Source organism: Taudactylus pleione, unplaced genomic scaffold (assembly GCF_031769625.1).
Source record: "Taudactylus pleione unplaced genomic scaffold, aTauple2 ptg000026l, whole genome shotgun sequence".
Classification (NCBI taxonomy): Eukaryota; Metazoa; Chordata; class Amphibia; order Anura; family Myobatrachidae; genus Taudactylus; species Taudactylus pleione.
The window spans coordinates 10,018,769-10,040,084 of NW_028284428.1; the positions used below are offsets into that span (position 1 = coordinate 10,018,769).

The 21,316-nt window shown below is 43.8% G+C and overlaps 1 protein-coding gene across 2 annotated transcripts in view; it reads left to right on the forward strand.

The window, feature by feature from the left end:
- SH3KBP1 (SH3 domain containing kinase binding protein 1) overlaps window positions 1-21,316 on the forward strand; it is a 509,392-nt gene that overhangs the window by 188,518 nt on the left and 299,558 nt on the right. For both annotated transcript variants that reach the window (XM_088451614.1, XM_088451615.1), the window contains exon 3: window positions 3,069-3,189. In XM_088451614.1, coding sequence (XP_088307740.1) covers window positions 3,069-3,189 — 121 coding nt within the window. The remainder of the gene's footprint in view (window positions 1-3,068; window positions 3,190-21,316) is intronic.

Genomic DNA, 21,316 nt, shown 5'->3' on the forward strand with positions numbered 1-21,316 from the left:
GTACCCCACTGGGTGGGTGCACTACTTTTAATTTCTGCCACTGCTGTGTGGCAATGTGTCATAGATGTGCTTTAAATTGTGGTGTCTGTGCTGCTGCGCCGCTGCTTTGTCGCTTGGTAACCAGTCAGCTCACTGCAACCTTTGGCCAATAATGTTGAAAACAATATTATAAGCTGTGAGGTGTTCTAAATTGACTGGAAATTAATGTTATCGAGGTTAATAATACTCTAGGAAGTAAAAAAAGACCAATTTATGTGATTTTAGCTTTTTTTGTCCATTTTTGTAAAAAAAATCCAAATCCAAATCCAAAGCCAGTCACAGCAGTTTGGCAAATCCAAGTCCAAAGCCGGAATACGAATTAGAACCAAATCCAAATCCGGCAAAAATTTTCCTGCGCACATCCCTAGTATATATAAGTGTGACTGTATATATGTGTGTATAATATATAGGTGTGTATAGGTGTGACTGGATGTATATGTGTATGATTGTATGCGTGTGACTGTATGTGTATATATGTATGATGGTATGTGTGTGTTCCTGTATGTGTGACTATATGTATATATATATATTTGTGTGACTGTATATATGGGGGTGGTTGAATAAATAAGATAACAGGACCTCTCATTGTGTAAATGTATTCAGCTTGTACATATGTGTATAATCAATAGTAAGGCCTTGGTGCAGATTATAGTACCCATACTTGTCTAAGAATTTGTTCCAAAGGTACACCAAGGCATCTATCTCAGCATAGAATAAATCAGTGTCAAACTCCTGAAGCCAGGATATGATGGCTTACTGAACTTCACCATCGGTTGCGAATCCCTTTCCACTCAGGTGCTTCTTCAGTGGTCCAAAGAGAAATCACTCTGTGCCAGGTCAGGGCTGTAGGGAGGATGGTACTAATAGTAATGCTGAGTGTGGCCTGGCGTTATTTTGCAGCAATATGACGCCTCTTCGTAGCAACCCTGGTTGTTTTCGACGAATGTGTCACAGTAGAGGACAGCATTCATAGTATCTCCCGTGGTGAGGAAATCAACAAGAAGCACGCCCTTGTGGTCCCAAAACACGGTCGCCATGACCTACTTTGCTGATGGAGTTGTTTTGAATTTCTTTGAAGGTGGGGACTATGCGTGTTTCCATGTCATGGATGCTTGCTACAGCTTCGGTGTCACATGAGCACCTACATTTCATTGCCTGTAACAATATGCTCCAGGAACTGTACTCCCTCCTCATGGAGAGATAATCCCATCCTATTGTTTTTGTGAACTTCTATGAGTTGCTTCGGTACCCAGCAGGTACACATTTTCCTGTACCCCAGTAGCTCATAAACAATGTTGTGCACAGTATCTACTGATATGTTAATTTTGTCAGCAATATTACTAACTTGAATGCGTCTGTGCTCCTGAATCAGACCTTCAATGCGGCACAACTTGTCATCCGTGGTGGATGTGCTTGGCCGGCTGGCCACATCACTGCTCATCTTGAATGTCTGTCCTGTCGTTGTAGACAGTGCACCAAACCCAAACCTGTTTCCATGACATGACGTTAAAGACTGACAAAAGGTTTTATGTGACCTAGTTTTTTGAAGTCTCATTATCAGTCCACAGCTATCCCCCTTTACTGGTATGGTCTTAATTATAGACTAGAGATGTCTGTGACTGGTCAGTTAGGTTGATTACCTAGTTTTACATCCTCAGATCTAACTATCTAACAAATGCTTCTTTTGTTGTGAATGTCATACGAATCCAATTTTATCATTAAACAACCAATTGTGAATGTATCAAGCATAGGGAATCGGTATGATATCCCGGCTGCCGCATGGCCGGGAGTTCGAATCCCGGCAGCGGCAGCCCGACAAAACAGCAGAGCCCGGCAGAGGAAGCCCGACAGGCTGGAAATCCCGATCGTGGTAAGGTAAGTATCAACTAATCTAACCTAACCCTAACCCTCCTTAGGGGTGCCTAACCCTAATCCCCTCTCTAAGTGCCTAACCCTAACCCCCCCTTCCCCACTGCCTGAACCTAAGTCCCCCGGGTGGGTGCCTAACCCTAAGTCACCACGGGGGTGCCTAACCCTCCCTCCCCCTAGCCTAACCCTCCCGGGGAGGTGCCTAACCCTAAGTCCCCCCCCCCGGGTGCCCTAAACCTAACCTTCCCCCCCTCACGGCTGTCAGCTCACGGTGCCCGGCATCCCTTCGATCGGGATGCCGGGCGCCAGTCTCCCGGCGTCAGAGGGAGATGACAGGCGTCTAGATATAGACGCCGGTCATTTATCCCACGCCGGGATAAAGCAGTCGGGAAGCCGGCTGTCGGGAATCCGGCAGCCGGTTTCCCGATTGTATACCCAAGTATAGATATCAAACAGCTATGTAAGGTTGATTAGATGAGCTAACACTAATTTCCTTCCATTCTCCGTATGACAGACATTCAGCTTTATTTGACATATTGGATGCACTACATCTAACTATTTCTGAATTTGTTTGGTCACTACTTACATTGGTTAGGAGGAATTAGATTTTCCTACACAAAGTATAAAATGCATCCAAGTACTCCTAGGGCAGGTTTCCTTTGTGTGCGAGCTGCAGCCTGCGGGCCCCCTCTGAGACATAGCCCAGAGGTATTGTTAGGTGTCAAAAAGTTCCCCAATATACATAGCTCATGGCATGGGCTCTATGAAGCTGCCCTAGGTGACAAGGATGTCAATACCTTTCTGTGTGCTTGTACAGTATAACACCAGCAATTGTATCCCTGCTATTACCTTCTATACATTCATATATATTTGATTAACTTTATATTTGGGTTATAATCCTAACACACAGCATTCTTTGTTTTATTGCATATGTATGTCTATGTTGTGTAGCAGTGTATATTTTCCAGCACAACTATGATACCTACTCTGGTTGAAATGTCTGCTTCTACTGAAGTGTCCATGTTGCCGTTTTAATTTGACACTTGTATAGACAGACTCTGCGGGGGGAGCACAATGACCTTTGTTTGATGTTTCCCTTGTGAATCTAAAGCAGCCATTTACTTGTGACTTAACACATTATTTCTGTTTTTTTTCTCTAGGAACTAAAGAAAGATATTAAAAAAGACCTTAGCAGTAAACCACCAGACAGACCTAACAAGGCCATATCTAATGGCAATGCCTTGCTCTCAAATGAAACAGTGATTCGGGGTTCTGGAAGAGGTAATTGCTGCTTTTCAGCTTTATTTTGCTTTAATTTTTATAGGGGTTGGCTACAAAATGATTATAATAAAGTTGTAATGGTTGTGTCTGTACATAGATTTTTTTTTTTGAGAAGTGCACTTTGTATGAGCTATGGACTGTGTATGAGCTATGGACTGTGTATGAGCTATGGACTGTGTATGAGCTATGGACTGTGTATGAGCTATGGACTGTGTATGCGCTATGGACTGTGTATGCGCTATGGACTGTGTATGAGCTATGGACTGTGTATCAGCTATGGACTGTGTATGAGCTATGGACTGTGTATGAGCTATGGACTGTGTATGAGCTATGGACTGTGTATGAGCTATGGACTGTGTATGAGCTATGGAGACAAAAAAATTGGGGGGGAATTTTTGTTTATCTGTCTGTTCATTCCGGCATAACACAAAAACTAAGGGATGAATTTGGGTTGCATTTTCAATATTGTATAGCTTAGTCACCTAGAAAGAAACTGAATTATGTATTATTTAAATGTGACATCAGGGAGAGGAGCAATAAAGGAAAAAACAGAAGCTTGACACTTGGCACGTGCAGTTTGTAGGCTCCTCAAGGCAAAAATAACTAGATATTTATATACAGGTTGAGTCTCCCATATCCAAAATGCTTGGGACCAGGGGTATTTTGGATAACGGAATATTCCGTATTTGGAATGTTTGCATATCATAATGAAATATCTTAGGAATGGAACCCCAATATACACACAGAATGCAATTATGTGTTATATACACCTTATACACACAGCCTGCAGGTAATTTTATACAATATTTTCAATAATTTTGTGGCTCAAGCAAAGTTTGTGTACATACATGAAATTCATTTCTGTTTCATATACACCTTATACACACAGCCTGAAGGTAATTTTATACAATATATTTAATAATTTGTGCCTTAGACAAAGTTTGTGCACATTGAACCATAAAAAATCAAAGGTTTCATTATCTCAGTCCTGCCAAAATAATTCCGTATTTCGGAATATTCTGTATTTCGGAGTATTTGGATATGGGAAACTCAACCTGTATATGGGTTTTTTTGGGACAAAAATACTTTTAGGGATTGTTTATGAACTATGGAGACAATTTTTTTTCATCGGAATTTGCACAGGCTCAAGTTCAAAATAACTATGTATATGTGTATATATATATATATATATATATATAAATCCAAAGTGTGCTGTCGCAGTGTACGTCAGACCACAGCGTGTCACTCCAGGGTTATGTAAATAATGGCAATTTATTCAACGTTTCAAGGCCCTTGCGGCCCCGTCGTCAGGAAAAACAAACAATCACATACACACAAAAAACACTCACCTATATACCCCACCCGATCAAAGAGAAAAGGACAAGCTGCTCCACAGTCGCGTTTGCGTGGCCGGAGGGCGCGGGTCGCCCAGTGATGACATCACCCGACTCACCTCTGGTGGTTGCCTAGGCAACCTAAGACGCTACTGCGGCTGAGTGCTGGCGCCAATGGCCACAGCAACCCTGAGCCACGATCGTGTGACCAAAGGGCACGGGTTGTCCTGGGGATGGCATATCCCATCTCACCTCCAGAGGTTGCTATGCCAACCTACAACGCTCCTGCGGCTGTGGAGAGTCTAAGAGGCAAAGAAAGCAAAAGAGACATGCACAAATCACATATATAAAAAACAATAAATAGACTCATTAATATCTATAGAGACCAGAAAAAGTTAATATGAAGAAATTAAAAAATAAGGAGACCCACTGGAAAAGTTATTAAAAGTATAAAAAGTGAAAAAAAGACATAAATAACATATAATACGAAAAAATGAAGAAGAATATACAAACACATAAGGCACAAATATATGAAAAAGTAAAATGAATCATGACAAAAATTAAACCACCTCCATCATATCCATAACTGAAGTACTAAAGCTACTACATATATGGAAAAAAGAATAGAAAATAATCAGAAAAAATAATGAACAAAGGTAAATGATCCAATTGAGGACCCACATGTGAAAAAAATCATATAATAAGTAAAGCAAGTTATAAGGATTAAATGAAGGAATTCCAGGCTATGCGTTCATTTAAGCCACCAGGCTGTGTAGTATTCATCCGCAAAATCCATCTTGCCTCCATTCACATAAGTGCTCCAATACGGTCACCCCCCCTCGATAGTTCCGGAACGTGGTCAATGATTTTATACCGCAGTGTAGATAATTGATGTCCAGCTGTTTTAAAGTGTTTTGCCAACGGTTGGTCCACATCTCTGCCATTTAAAGCCAAGCGTATGGCATACCGGTGGAGAGCCATGCATTCTTTAAAAGTTCTAGAGGTCTTGCCAATATTGCAGAGAGCACAAGGACAAGTGATTAAGTATATAACAAATTTAGAACTACACGTAAGTACCTGTCTGATTTTAAAGGTCTTGCCCGTGTGTGGATGCTGGAAGGTATTACCAGTTTGTAAATAACTGCATGTGACGCAGGATGGACATTTATAACATCCAGGTTTTTTATATGACGTGGCCCCAGTTTGCGGATGATATTCAGTAATATCCGTATGGACCAACAAGTCCCTAAGATTTTTTCCACGTCTGTAACACATCATGGGCTGCGTATTACGTAAGCTTGTAAGGTCCTGATCACTAGCAATAATAGGCCACAATGCTCTAGCTGCCTTGGGAAGCACCCCACTAGCAGTGGAAAAAGTGGTTACTCACGGAAAGCGGTCCTGTTTAGTTTTCTTAGACTTAGTAGATAATAAATCATCTCTGTTGAGAGTGATAACACGTTGCTTAGCTGACAGCAACTGCTTTAAAGGGTAACCTCGAGTCCGGAATTTGTGTATTACTTCATCCAAACATGCTGGTAGCTCATCCCAATTGCTAGTAACACGAGCAGTTCCTAACATCTGGGAGCACCCAGGTACTTTTTCAAGCAGAGGAACATTAAGTGCCGAACCAAACTACTATATATATATATATATATATATATATATATTTACACATATACATATATTGCACACCCCAAACACAAACAGGTATATATGTATGCATATAGAAATAAATAAATAATAATAATAAAAAAATATATATATATATGTGTGTGTATATATATATGTGTGTATATATATATATATATATATATATATAAATCTCAAGATCTATTTTGCAGGAAAATCCAACTATATTAAGCACTAATAAGGCAGCTTATCTTGACTCATGAAGTTGCAGTATACATGTCAATCCAGTAGATGTCGAACCAATGCAAATACTACAAATACTACATGTCATACCAGTGTGTCATGTTACTGGCAACCTTTACTGTAGGTTAAGTGGCTTGCTCACAAGTTAGTAGCCTCATGCGTCTTTTTGTGTTAATCCCTGAAGGAAAAACTGCAAATATTGTTTACAAAGACACTTTGTGATCAATGTCTACAATATAAAATATACATCACAATATTAGATGCCACTACTGTCTTTGTACAATTAGTTCCGCTGAACAATAACAGACATCCATGCGAGTGAAGCTGCGGGCAAACTCTAGTTTGGTAATAAAATGGTATAAAATATAATATACATTGCATTGAAGTATATGCCATGTCCTCTTGCTGGTTATACAGTATGTAAACTATGCAGTAGCAAATAGCTAACTGAAAAAAATAAACAAAAAGGTAAGGAAAGCCTTTACTGAGCTGACAAATGGTCTATACAAATACTCAATAGCTAATCCACCCTGCAGCAGCTGAGAGGAAATCTGCTATGGTTAAAAACCCATAGAGACTTAAACTATGGTTATGTTGTGAAAATAATGCCCCAATTGCAATTTCAATAATGGAAATTCCCGCTTGCATTTATCAATGTTGTGGTACCATGCCAGAGCTTCTGAAAAATCTCTGTCCTGGCAAAAGGTTAGAAGCAAAGTGATAGCTACCACTGTCACTAACGGTGGTTATCACTTCATTTTACAGAGGGCCTCATTCACCTTGGATCGCAAGTCTGCAGACGCATGCACCCGGTTGATGTCTGCGTTCTTCGCATGCGTATGCACAGCAGTGCACGTGCGCGAACCGGATGATGCGATCGCGAAAGCGAACGCAGCGGATACGCAGAGCCATCGCAGAGTGACAGGAAGCACCGTTTGGGGGTGGAGAGGGGAGTGTTTGAAGGAACGCAGGCGTTCTTGTGCGTTTGAATGTAGTAATGGGACAGTTTAGGTGCACCCTCTATGCTCTACCACTCACACCTTTCACTGCCACCACTGGGAAGCCACCTGGGTCAGCTCCCACCACACGCTGTTTGCCCACTTCAGCACATAACTTTAAGCATGAGCATGCACTTCTGTAGTGAGCTGCGCTGCGCATGGCTGCTGTCAATAAAAAAAACAGAAAAGTGGTGGACAGTGAAAACATACAGATGGGGAAAAGAAAAAAGAAGGATAGCAAAGAGAAGAAGACAGAAAAGAGGGAGGAAGAGAGAAAAGGGGAAAAAAGGGGCAGAGACACAAAAGAGGAAAAATGAGGGTGAGAAATAAGAGGAGGCTAGATAAAAGCGGGACAGTGCGGAAGAGAGAGACGGGCTGAGAGATAGACAAGAAGAGGGGAAAGAAAGATAGAGGAGAGGGAGAAAAAAAGGGAAGAGAGACTGGGAAGAGATATGGGGAAGAGCGGGAGAGAAAGACAGTGACAGAGGTTTAGAAACTGAAATAACTGGTGGAGGGAGAGAGAGAGCAATGGGATAAAAAAAAAGGGGAACAAGAGAGAGAGACAGGGAAGAGGAGGTGAGAAATGGGAAGTGGGAGAGAAAGATAAAAACTGATAAACCCAGTAGTGACGCAGCAAGGGACAGATCCCAACTTCTACTATATCTATAAGGTAATGTTTAGTAAACACCAGGTGATTCATCCTCAATACAAATAACAAAGACAAATATCATCTTGTAACACATTTACAACATATATATAATTAGTTATTTTGTGTACAGTATACTCTATATGAATATTTAACAACTGATATGCAATACTCAGGCCTTAAGGAAACAATATATTCCAGAATGATAATCAGTGACTGTGAAAATCTCAACAAAGTTAATCAGTAGATAGATGTTCACTAATAAGAATCTTTGGCAGAGTAATGGGGCCTATCCATTAGCAGATCTTTCCAAAAGATGAAAGACAAAAGAGTTATCTTTTGAAAATTCCTGGGGCTGCGGTGACAGATATCTATCATGTACGTGACAGATTTTTGCAAACGACGAACGATATTGCATGACATCATTCTGGTAAGTGGATTTTTTTTTTACATTTCTATTAATTTTCATTAAAAAGTCGTTCATCATTCCTCGTTTACCGCGACAGATATTTCTAATATCTGTCAACGATAAACGATAATTGACCAACATGTTGGAGAGACAAAAGACCAAATTTGTCGGCTGCGGGAGTGTGCATTTTCATCGTTCAGAGCCTATCCATTAGCAGATAAATTAAACGACTGAACGATAAATCGTTCATCGTTCAAATTTATCTGCTAATGGATAGGCCCCTTAACAGACAAAATCCTAAAGGCATTTTCAGCACTCTTGCAACAAAATAGAACATGCTGTATGTAAAGACCAAAGGGGAAATTTTACTAAAGTACTGTTTGTCAGAAACACAGAGTTTTGGTTGCAGATTTACTACAGCTTTTAAAGCAGACAAGTGGAGGTGTTGTCCATAGCAACCAATCATTTTCTGTCTATCATTTTCTAGAATGCAATAGTGAAATAATAGTTAACATCTGATTGGTTGCTATGGCAACACCACTACTTTTCATTTGTAGAAGCTTTAGTAAATCTACCCTTTGGTCTTTTTTCAAAACTGTTAGATTTACTAAAGGCAGAAAACCACCATACTTCAGAACTCGGTGCCATACTTGCCGGCTCTCCCTGGATGTCAGGGAGACTCCCTGAAATAGTGACTTCCTGAATCATCTAGTAAACTCCCTGAGGCCAGGCTGAGCGTGTGCAACATAGTGATGACATCATCAGGGTCTCCGCCCACCATCAAGAAAGTACTGGAGAAAAGAATAAGAATGTGTGTTGAATTACAGTGGGTGTGTGCAACACTACAGGAGATCTGTGCCAATGATGTGTGATGAATTACAGGGGGTGTATGCACTGCAGCACTACAGGAGATCTGTGCCGAGCATGTGTGTGGGGCAGCACAGACAGTGTAATGGTTAGCATTACTGCCTCACAGCACTGAGGTTGAGGGTTTGATTCCCACCTCGACCCTAACTGTGTGGAGTTTGTATATTCTCCCTGTGCTTGCTTTGGTTTCCTCCGGGTACTCTGGTTTCCCCCCACACTCCAAAAATATACTGGTAGGCTAATTGGCTCCCAACAAAATTAATCCTAGTGTGTGTGAGCATGTGGTAGGGAACATAGGGCCTGATTCAGAGACAGACGCTCTGAAAGAGCGCTCGCTCTGAATCAGGGCGTTTTTTTTTTGGAGCGGCCTCCTAGCCGCCCGTATAGCTGTGGGTGACCACCCACAGCTATAGCGAGCGGCCAGGTTGATGGTCGCGATGGTCAAGACCATTGCGACCATCGGGCTTACGACGAGACCCTTGTGGTAGGGTCTCGTGGCCGCAAGCCCCAGATAGCTTCTGGCTCTAATAAAGCCGGAAGTTCTCCCACTGACATCACTGGTGCCATACTTGCCGGCTCTCCCTGGATGTCAGGGAGACTCCCTAGAGCTCCCTGAAGTTCTTCCACTGTTTGGTTAAAACATTTCTCACATCCAGGGCAGGTCAGAACTCTTTATAGATCCATGGATTGATATAAGAGAGACAAACATATGTATTGTATGGCGCCTCTGAAGTGCTCCCTGTATTGTATATAGGTCTCTAAAGTGCCTGTTGTGCTGACTTTGAACTTAAGCAATGGTTAAGGAAGGCTCCCAATGTATTAGCCTAAGGTGGCTGGAAACCTAAATAAGCGCCCTGTCAAAGCCAAAAATATAGTACTGTACCCATCCAGCCAATCACAATCAGTCAGGTTGTTCCTGCAGGGGCATATTCTGTACTGAACATCACAAATTACAATGGGACCCAGAAACATTAGGGCCCATAGTATTTTGACGGATGTGTCTATGTGACTAAAAAAATTTATTAACTTGGTGCAGTTACTGTATATAATAGAGGTTCAATTTGTTGGTTATTATATAAATAGAGCAATATTATTGATTATATTAAGTTTGAATGGAAATATAAGAACACATTCATACACTGTGGGGTAAATGTACTAAGCTTTGGAGATAAAATATCGACCAATGAGCTCCTGACTATCATTTTTCAAACGCAGCATATAATGTGACAGTTAGGAGCTGGTACTTTATCTCTCTTCGCTTTATCTCTCCAAGGCTTAGTCTCCCCCCCACACACACATCTGTTGCATGGTAATTAGTTACGCTAAGGCTATATTGTTATAATGCAGGCAGTACAGGACAAGTCATAATGAGTGTAAATGTCTGCAAATACGATGTGTTTCCAAGAGCTGAGTGCAGTGGCGTAACTAGGGTATATGGAGCCCAGGGCAAATTTGAAAAGGGAGGCGCCCCCCCCCCACTCCCCCGATGTGCGCGTGCGGCGAAAAAATGGGCGTGGTCACTTAAAAATGGGGCGTGTCAACATGACACACCCCTTTATTTTCACACTGAACATTCCTATCCATATGCACCTTAACCCCCCCACTCCCCCGATGTGCGCGTGCGGCGAAAAAATGGGCGTGGTCACTTAAAAATGGGGCGTGTCAACATGACACACCCCTTTATTTTCACACTGAACATTCCTATCCATATGCACCTTAACCCCAGTAGTACCCCTTATACAGTACCCCCAGTATGGAGTTGTGGTCCCTTTTATGCAGGCCCATAGTAGTGCCCCTTATACAGTATCCCCAGTAGTGGTCCCCCCAAATGCAGTGCCCCATGTAGTGTTCCCCCTTATGCAGTGCCCCCAGTAGCAGTCCCCACAATGCAGTGTGCCCAGTAGCGGTATCCCCTTATGCAGTGCCCTTTATATGGTGCCCCCAGTAGTAGCCCCCCCCAATAATGGTGCCCCCACCCCCAGTAGAGGTCCTCCCAGTAGTAGCCACCCCCCCCTCCCCCGTTCTGCAGATAGGTAAAAAAAAAAATATATGTATATATATATATAAAAACATACTTACCTGCTGCTCCGGTCCGCGCCGCCGTTCCCGCCGCCGCCCGCCAGTCCTCCCGGGCTGGCGCACTCAGCATTATGGGACAGACGTCATGACGTCATGACGTCAGTCCCATTACTCACTGCAGGAGCCGCACTGAAGTCCGGCTCTTGCAGTGGGTGCTGCTGCAGTCAATGAGAGTCTATCTGACTCTCATTGGCTGCTGTTTAACACACGCATCGCCACCAGCGCTGGCGGCGATGTGTGTGTTATGCACAGCCTGAGCCCGCCTCCTGGCGCTATTGGGCAAGTGCTCAGGGGGAGGGAACGGGCTCAGGCATGCAGCACAGGACCGGTGCTGGAAGCCTAGTGCCGGTCCTGTGTAAATGTGTAGCGCCGACCGCAATCACTGCGGTTGGCGCTACACTTGTGGCTAACTAGGGCGGGCCGGACCGTGGCCGGCGGCGCCCCCCCGCGCCGCCGGTCCCACGGCGCCCAGGGCACGCACCCTGCCCGACCCCCCCTAGTTTCGCCACTGGCTGAGTGTACAGTATTATGATCTTTCTATATGATCCTTTCAATTCATTTCTTTAAGTGAGGCTATCTTTTCATTGTCATCTATATTTACAGTGTTAGTGTGGGGGTTTCAGACAGATATTTCATTTAAACCACAATAAATATTTGTTGTTGCTACATTTGAGGGCGACAGTGAAGATAATGTGTAAGCTGTAATAATGTTATAGTGGATGGCTGCGGATGAGCAGAACACATGCCGGTACATTAATGTGTGTTTTGTCTTGTTTTACAACCCCTTATAAAGCAAGTGACATTTATGAAACAGTTTAGCAGTGCTAAGGATCCTTAGTGTCCAAGTTATGTGATTGTTTATAGTAATCGTATGGATTGGTTAACATTTTATTTATCTAGACTTTATCTCATGGTACCTATATTATGTTTAGTAGCAGTGTCAAACCTGTACTTTATTATACTAAATGGCACTTTTTTACCAGATCAACTTTTTGAGGCGGCTCTGAAAATGGAGATATATTTTATACAAAATCCATCCGATTTCAGGGCCTGATTCAGCAGAGGACGCAGAGGCTATCGTAGCTGCTAGCAGCGGCGATAGCTGTGACATTGTAATGCAGCAGGAGGCGTCACGTATCCTGCTGCATTACTGATCTGAGCTGCATCCTTGGATGCAGCATCTGATCTCCTGCTCTACCATCGTTTGGCCATGGGGTCAAGCAAGCCGGCAACCGCAGATGAGTAAAAGAGGCCAGGAAATGTCTGTCAGCCGACAGAGATCCTGGCCTCTCCACTCCCCCACCCCCCTCTCCCCCATGGCAGCGACAAGGGCCATCGCCGCCCCCTCCCCACCCAGAAACGGCAACAGACTCTCAATCACTGACAGTCTGCTGCCGGACTGCGGGCCTGATTCATCAAGGAACGCACGGATGCAGACGCATGCACCCGTCCGCTGCGAGTATATGCTAATAAATGTATACGCACGCAGAATAAGCAGACGCCTAGCACTACACAATACCTCCCACTTCCCTTTAGCGTGCATCCTGTTATACCACGCAAGACAGCGGAAACATCGGTACCCTCGAGAGCCATCGAACACATTAGCATAATAGTGGTTGATCTGACTTCACGCAGGATGTGTGCCGCTTCCTGCGTGCAACTAGACCTCATGCTGTGGCCGTCGCCTCAAGGGCTTTATTATGCACGCCCTAAAACGCCATCAAAATGCACAGACACGCCTGCGTTGGCCCGACCACCCCCACAGTACGGCACCTCCTGTCAATCACTGTACTCTGGGTCTGCGTAGCCTCTGCACATGCAGTTCCCATCGCAATAGCTAGTTCGCGCGCGCGCACTGCGATGCATGCGCAGAGCTAAAACATCGGCCGATTGCGTGCGTCTGCATCCGTGCGTTCCTTGCTGAATCAGGCCCTGTGTGCGGGATCACAGACCTGTACTGCACATGCGCAGTACATATCGGTGCACGCGCAGATTCCCAAACATCGGGAATCTACTATCAAAAGTGCCCTCAGTTGGGTTTCCTGCACAAAGAATGGGGCTTGTGCAAATAATGATAGGGAGGACAGCTGCTCTCGCGAGCGGAGGGCTGCAGACAGGCCATACACATTGAATACCAAAGGATATTAGCATTCTTATTGCAGAAAGCAATCGGAATTGTGACTGTATTATGTGGAATTAATCCCATAATGTTTAATCCCCACTGAGACAAATTAGTGCTGTTTTAATACGGAAATGATTTTGTGTATGGATAAAGCAAGGGTTGAGCTTAAGGTATGAATTCCTATAAAGGAGTTCCTTCTAAGTAACATGATTTTGAATTCAGAGAGGAAGCAAAGATAATTATACCCAGGTCTTTAACTAAGAATGTGCAAGGAACAGGCTGGGGAATGGCACCATTGCTGCCCTGGTGACTCCTGTATTTGGTTTGTTGGAATGGAAGCTTGGACAGACACTGCAGAGACATCTGGCATGTCCTTAGGATGATCCGAGTGTTCAACTCTTTCCTGGTCTGGGTGGCCCCTCCCTTTTTTGTGACATCATTATGTCAAATGTGCAGTGGGATGGGTATTAAATATTTGGAGAAATAGTTCATTCTGTGTTTCTGGTCCAGTTGACCAATTATTGCTTAATTGGTTAAATAATCCAAGCACCAGGAAAACTGTGGTCTGGAAACCCTGACACAGCCCCTGGCCAGATAAGAACCACAGATAACATATGGGGACTGTAAGTTCACTTACTTTCCACATTTTCAGTGCCTCCATTCAGGGCAACTGTTAAGGTCTCATATTAGGAGGTAGATATATATTTTAACCTTCAAGGGCCCACCAGGGACATTCTCTGGCTGTCTCAAATAGTAATATAAAAGCTATAGAGATAAGAGTAAGATAGTGTGTTTACTGTACTTACAAGGAAACTTGTGATTTATAGATTCTAGGAGGTATCTTATGACATAATGTAAAAGTATTTAAGATAATGATGTGAAATCTGCTTTTGTTGCTGATTTGTGACATGCATAAATCACAACATTTAAATTAATTTAAAAACGGAAGGATTTTGGGACATTACTTCATATCAACACAGGCCTGGGGTACACTTTGGGGGATTTCTTGATTCCCAGAACCCACATCAGCACCTTCAGCTCCTTGGAAAAGTATGTGTTCATAAGTGAACTGGTAAAGTGAATAACATTGATCATTACAATGGCTCCTTTCAAGGGGTGGAATATATTAGGCAGGAAGTGAACACTCAGTTGTTGAAGTGTTGGAAGTTGCAAATATGGTGTAAGGATCTGAGCAACTATACAAGAGCCAAATTGTGGTGGCTAGACGACTTGGTCAGAGCATCTCCAAAACGGCAGGCCTTGTGAGGTGTTTTTGTTTGCAGTGTTTGCCAAAAGTAGTCCAAGGAAGGACAACCGGTGAACCGGTGACAGGATCATGGGCGTCTAAGGCTCATTGATGCTCGTGCCGAGCGTAGACAAGCCTGTCTGGTCCTATCCCACAGAAGAGCTACAAATTGCTGAAAAAGTTAATGCTAGATATGATAGAAAGGTGACAGAACACACAGTGCATTGCAGCTCGCTGCACATGGGGCTGCATAGCCGTAGACCAGTGAGAGTGCCCATGCTGACACCTGTTCACCACCAAAAGCGTCTACAATGGGCACTTGAGCTTCAGAATTGAACCATGAGTAGTGTAAGAAGGTGGCCTGGTCTGATGAATCACATCTTCTTTTACATCATGTGGATTGCTGGGTGCATGTTCTACTGGGAAACATTGGATTCTGGTATTTATGTGGGTGTTACTTTGACACGTACCACCTACCTAAACAATGTTGCAGACAAAGTACACCCTTTCATGGCAACGGTATTCCCTGATTGCAGTAACTGTGTTACTGTATCCAACAGCAACATTAGTGGGAAATGCAAACCTGCCAAGAGATCGTCCAGACTCCAATGTTAGGGCTGCATGGACATGCATGGGGGCAGGGCCGCAACTGGGGGGGTGCGGCTAGGGGTGCACACGCCTCGGGCGCCGGAATTGAAGGGGGGCCGAGCTGTTGGGGGGCCTGGGTTGCTGCAGTTGTTGATTTGGAGCCACCCACTGCAGTCCTTGAGAGAGTGAAACAGCGCTGTAGTCATTCTAAGGTGGCACTGGTCGCAAACCAATAGGAGCTCTGATTGGCTGCTGATTGGCTGCCGGTCCGTGAGATCTGATTGGCTCACTACCAGTGCCACATTAGAATGACTGCAGCGCTGTGTTTCTCACGAGCTGTGGATGACTGCTTGCCAGTGCGGCTCCAAATCAACCTCTGCTGATGCAGGCACAGTAAAAGGCTCATGGAGGGGGAGAGGGGAAAGGTAAGAGGTTGCTAGAGGGAGAGGGTAAGAGGCTGCTGGAGGGGGAGGGGTGTAATGTGTAAGGGGCATTACTGTGGCATACTGTAATGTGTAAGGGGCATTACTGTGGCATAATGTGTAAGGAGCATTACTGTGGCATAATGTGTAAGGAGCATTACTGTATGGCACAATGTGCTGTAAGGGGCATTACTTAGTGTGGCATAATGTGTAAGGGGCATTATTGTGTCACATAACCACACACCCTTTGCAGGGGGGGGGGGGGGAATTACTGTCTTGCCCCGGGTGACAGAAATCCTAGTTTCGGCCCTGATGTGGGCTTGGTAACATCAGTCAGGATTCCTTTGCAGACGTTGCGAGCATCGCCATGTCATCTGGTGTCATGGTTATGCCTTACTGGGGAGGGCCCAGATACATTGGTGCCCCCTCCCAAAGCCCCAGCTCTTCACTTCTACTGTTCTTTTGAAAGTAAAAATCTTTATTGCATATGTTATCATGTATTACGATAAATGAAACATATTTTTTGCAAAATGTTGATGTCATAACTACATAACTGCTATATCGTGCCTAGTAAAATTAACTCAAAATGCTGTATATTTATTGCCACATGGGGTAGTCTCTGACTGAATATAGTTCTAATGTGTGCATGTCCATGTTTAAATACATGTAAAATAGCATGTTAAATGCAAACAGCCGCTGCATGATTTATGATAGCATATGTCTGGATAATGACATTGTATTTACAGGGGTAGCGTAAATTGATTGTGTGTCAGCTGAAAGCAGGGAATGTAGAATTTATGATCATAATACAATGGTGACATTACAATCCAATTGCATCTATATGATGTCTGTAGACGCTGCAGAATTCCAATTAGCAACATTCCGCTGACATTTCATCTGGCATCTAATGGATAGTTTTACTTTAATTGCAGTTTAAATGACCTATTGCCACTTGTTTGTCAAAAAACAGATTCTTCTCTCCTTTTCTGAACAGTTTTTCATTCATATGAAGACAATCTACTGTACAGGCAAAGATAGCTTAGCCTTAGTTATTTTGTGCCCTTACTCATATAAGTGACATGTATTTTACTTTGCAACTTGTAATCACTAGCATATATACAGTTCATTTATACTTTTATCAAAGTTTTAAATGAAGGTTCATAAAAATCTCCTACTGCCCATTTGTTGTGTCAATAGAATGGCTTTGTTAATTGGACCATGGCAAAAATCAAGTTGGAAGAGACTGAACATTTGTACAGTAAAGCATCCTGAGACCATTCATATGTGAGGTTGCTTCTCAGCCAAGGGAGTGGGTTCACTCACAGTTTTGTCTAATAACACAGCCATGAATAAAGAATGGTTGTCACGATCCACACGGAATTTCCTCAGTTGAGGACAAGAGCCAGGGGGTTAGGGTGGCTAGGGAACAACTAGGTAAGTGACAGACTGGGTCTCTCTATTGCGGCCAAACCCAGGTTTGGCTAGACCTGCCCAGAGGCGTGGAGTCTAACCCACTTAGTGGTCTTCAGCAGTGACCCCTCCAGTTGCCAGTTTGGTTTCGCTACACCAAGTGGACAGCTCGCGGCCCTATGGACAGGTACCTGGGAGTGGCAGAAAGACCGGAACTATAGTAAATGAATTAGTATATAAACTAATACTGGAACACTGAAGATAAGCTGAATACTTGAATATTGGAGACTAACTAAATACTTCAACACTGGAGATGCACTTCAGAGTCGGCTCCGTCGTGCACATGCGCGAGACCCGGATAGTGACGTGCAATCCGTCACTCCAGGTCTCACACCAAAGGGGGCGTGCTGTCGATGTTGAGTGACAGCATGCCCCTTTGGTGGGCGGGTCGGGGGGGTGGCAGCCCAGACGGAAGTGTTCCCATGGGAACGCCTACCATTTGGGGGGCGGTCCCACTGACATCACAAGTGATGTCAGTGGGAGAGCTTTCGGCTCTATTTGAGCCGAAAGCTCTCTGGGGCTTGCGGGCACGAGACCCTACCACAAGGGTCTTGTCGCAAGCCCGATGGTCGCGATGGTCTTGACCATCGCGACCATCATCCTGGCCGCTCGCATTAGCTGTGGGTGGCAACCCACAGCAATGCGAGCGGCCAGGAGGCCGCTCCATAAAAAAAAAAAGACGCCCTGATTCAGAGTGAGCGCTCTTTCAGAGCGTCCGGCTCTGAATCAGGGCCACTGTACAAACTAAAGTTGAAGATAGAAAAAAGGATACACAAGGAGGGACCGGCATACCTAAAGTGGAGACAGATACACACACACACGAGTGTATGGGGATGGCGAGGCAGTCAGGTGCAGTTCATCCCACTGGAGGAAGAATAGAGGAGGGGTAATGAGCTGTGGTTTGAGGTGCCCATTGTGCTGGGAGAAGTCCGGAGAGGTGCGCCTGGGAGAAAGGAGCAATGTGCTGTAACAATAGGCTGTATGGCCATGTCCCCTGCATCCACAACACAATAAGTAGAAAAGGGGGTAAGGGTGTAAAGGAGGCAGCGGAGTCCCAGCTTTCTTTTTTAAAAGTTTTAATAAAAACAAAATGCTATCACCTGGCAGTTGCATGGTGTTGCTGGGGCCACCAGCCTGCTGGAAAATCGCCTGGTGAAGTAATTGCCAATCTGTCCCCGCTGTCAGCACTCGCTTGTCCTGTGAAAGCTCTCTATGTGATATAATAACTTCTAGTATTATTTTCAGGCTTTTTATTAATAAAACATAATTTTTTTGTTATTCAATTCCTCTTGAATTAAATGAGGCTACTATCATGCCTAAAATATGTACTGCTCAAATGGTATAAACACTGAGAGAAGGCTACACAAATTGACCTGATGGTGGGATTGTGCAAACTGATCAGTTGATGAAGCTCATTAATGTATACTGTTTATCAGATTGCAAGGCTCTGTATTGTGTACAGGTCATCAGATAACAAGGCTCTGCATTGCCTTCTGGTCAGCAGATGATGGGACACCGTATCAAACACAGGCTAGTGAAGTGATGGAATGCTCTTATGGTCTGATTCAGAGTTGGGAATAGAGTAAAAAACAGCAAGTAACTGTACATCTTGGTAAAACCATGCTGCACTGCAGGTGGGGCAGATGTAAAGTGTGCTGAAAGCAGGGTTGCATAAGAATCGGATTTTAAAAAAAAAACGGATTTATTTGATTTAAATCAGATTTAATGGATTTAAATAAGATTGTTTTATTAATTTTTTTTAAGTAAACGGTTTAATTTTAGATGTTTACACCTTGTTTTAGTAATACATGAACGATTTTTGAAGTAAGAACAGTAACAAAATGAACAGAGTATTAGAATAAATATACACTAAACCGTTGCATCAAGAAGTACAATTAGGCTATGGGGCATCTCCTATACACCATCCATTATTCTGCCCAGCTGAGCTAAAAAAAAAAAAAGGACTGCTCCCACCTACACATCTATCTCTTTCTAAGCAAAAGTTTTAGTTTTTTTACGTTTTGATTTAAATCATGATTTAATCATTTGATTTAAATCGTGCAACCCTGGCTGAAAGAATTAGATTTGGGAGGGATGTGTCTGAACTGAAATCTAAATTGCAGTGTAAAAAAAAAACTGCCCAGCATTTGTGGACTACATGTAAAAGCATCCAGTATTACCCTGCATGCAAATAATTTATGTATTTGCACCCCTTGCATTGCAACATGGTTTGTCCAGGTCATACTTACCGACATTTTGGCTGCCCCCTCTTGAAGGGGGCTGCCAGGTCTGTGCAGTAGGGAGGGTGGGGGCGGCTTAAGTAGGTGGAGTGGGGGCGTGGTGATCGCATCTTCGCAGCCCCGCCCCCCGCTTTATAATGCAGGAGGCCGGCCACCATTACAAGGATCTCGCCTAGTTTGCGGGGTGCCTGGAGTGGCACCCGATTTTCAGGAGGCTTCCGGCAGTCCCGGGAGAGTAGGCAAGTTTGGTCCAGGTGCACAGTTACTTGCTATTTCATACTCTATTCCAGTGGTTCCAAAACTTTTTTGAATCACGGCGCCCTAGAGTATCCGCATTGTTTTCACGGCGCCCCCAAGCCAAAAGTTTGTTGTTGAGAAATTCAGAAAATATGTAGTAAAGTGTAGTAAATTGTGCTTACCTGTCATCCTTAGGGTCAGTTATGTGGTGGTGGACAGGTTTGTGCTTCTGTTTGTCCACATATTTACATTACATTGACCATAAGTAATTTGATTTGGTGCTGGACCACAAACCTGAGGCACCCCTGCAAGTATCCCGAGGCACCCCAGGGTGCCATGGCGCACAGTTTGAGAACCACTGCTCTATTCCCAACTCTAAATCCGGGCTCTTTATCAGTTAATGGGGGTTAGCACTGAGTGATGCAGCTGCTCTGTACTGAATACTGATCACCAAATGGGATCCTTTTTTGTGCACTGGACAGATTGCATTGTATTATACAGTGTTTATCACATTTTGAAGTTTAATTTTTGAATAAATTTCATTAGTTGAAAAAATATGTACATCTTGGGAAGCCACTTCTATCCCCAGGTGCAACCCGGGCCGGAAAGATGCCAGAAGGAAGGAGCGATGGCCAGATGGACCTGTCCGGCGTCAAACCCCGCCCGAGCAGCTATGCCTCCCTGCACTCTACTCGGCCTGGGATACTAGAAACAATGGCGTGCCCCGAGGCCACGCCCTGAGAGGCAAGGACACACCCCTTTGGTGAGGCCATGCCCCTTTTGCGGGTGCACGCCTTCGGCGCACGCACAAGGGACTGCCAGAGCAACAGCCCCAGTCCGTCCCTGGGTACAACTACTGTATCTCCATAGCTTAAACAAGATACTGACAATGATTTTGGTAGTTAACAGTTTCCAAAGTGATACACCATAATCAATACATTTTGTTATGAAGACATTTCTGAATGATCATACTTGAAAGATACTTGCTAAAAAAAAGTATTTAAGTATATAACAGAATGTTAATTATTGTATTGAAATATAAGTACTTTAAGTGAATTTTCTTCAAGCAGAAATAGTTTGGGAAAACAGTGGCTTTATTTCAGCATCTTTGCTGAAATAGAAGATCGACATTGTAAAGGTCGACAGTCAATAGGTTGACATCAGATGGTCAACATGGAATAAGTCGATGGGGACAAAAGGTCGACAGTGTAAAAGGTCAACAGTGTTAAAATATCGACAGGTTCAAATGGTCCAAAACATTTTTTAAAACTGCGCTGGCATAAGACAACAATGGCCCTCATTCAGAGCCGTTCGCTATTTGCGGTCGTTCGTTCAAAAACAAGGGGTGGCTATTCAAATGATCCGTTCGCAAATTGCAGTCTGTTCACACCTCTAAGTCTGAACGAGCGAGCAAAACATACGCTCGTTTATTTGTTAAAAACGCCCCCTGGCCGCTCGCACCATACGTCATGTCCGCTATTTATTAATCGAGTACATCGACCAGCGTATGAACTGCTCGCTATTCTTGTGGTTGGTGTTTGCTACCACAAATTTGCGAGCAGTTCTGGCTATAAAATAACCCAGTGACATGGTC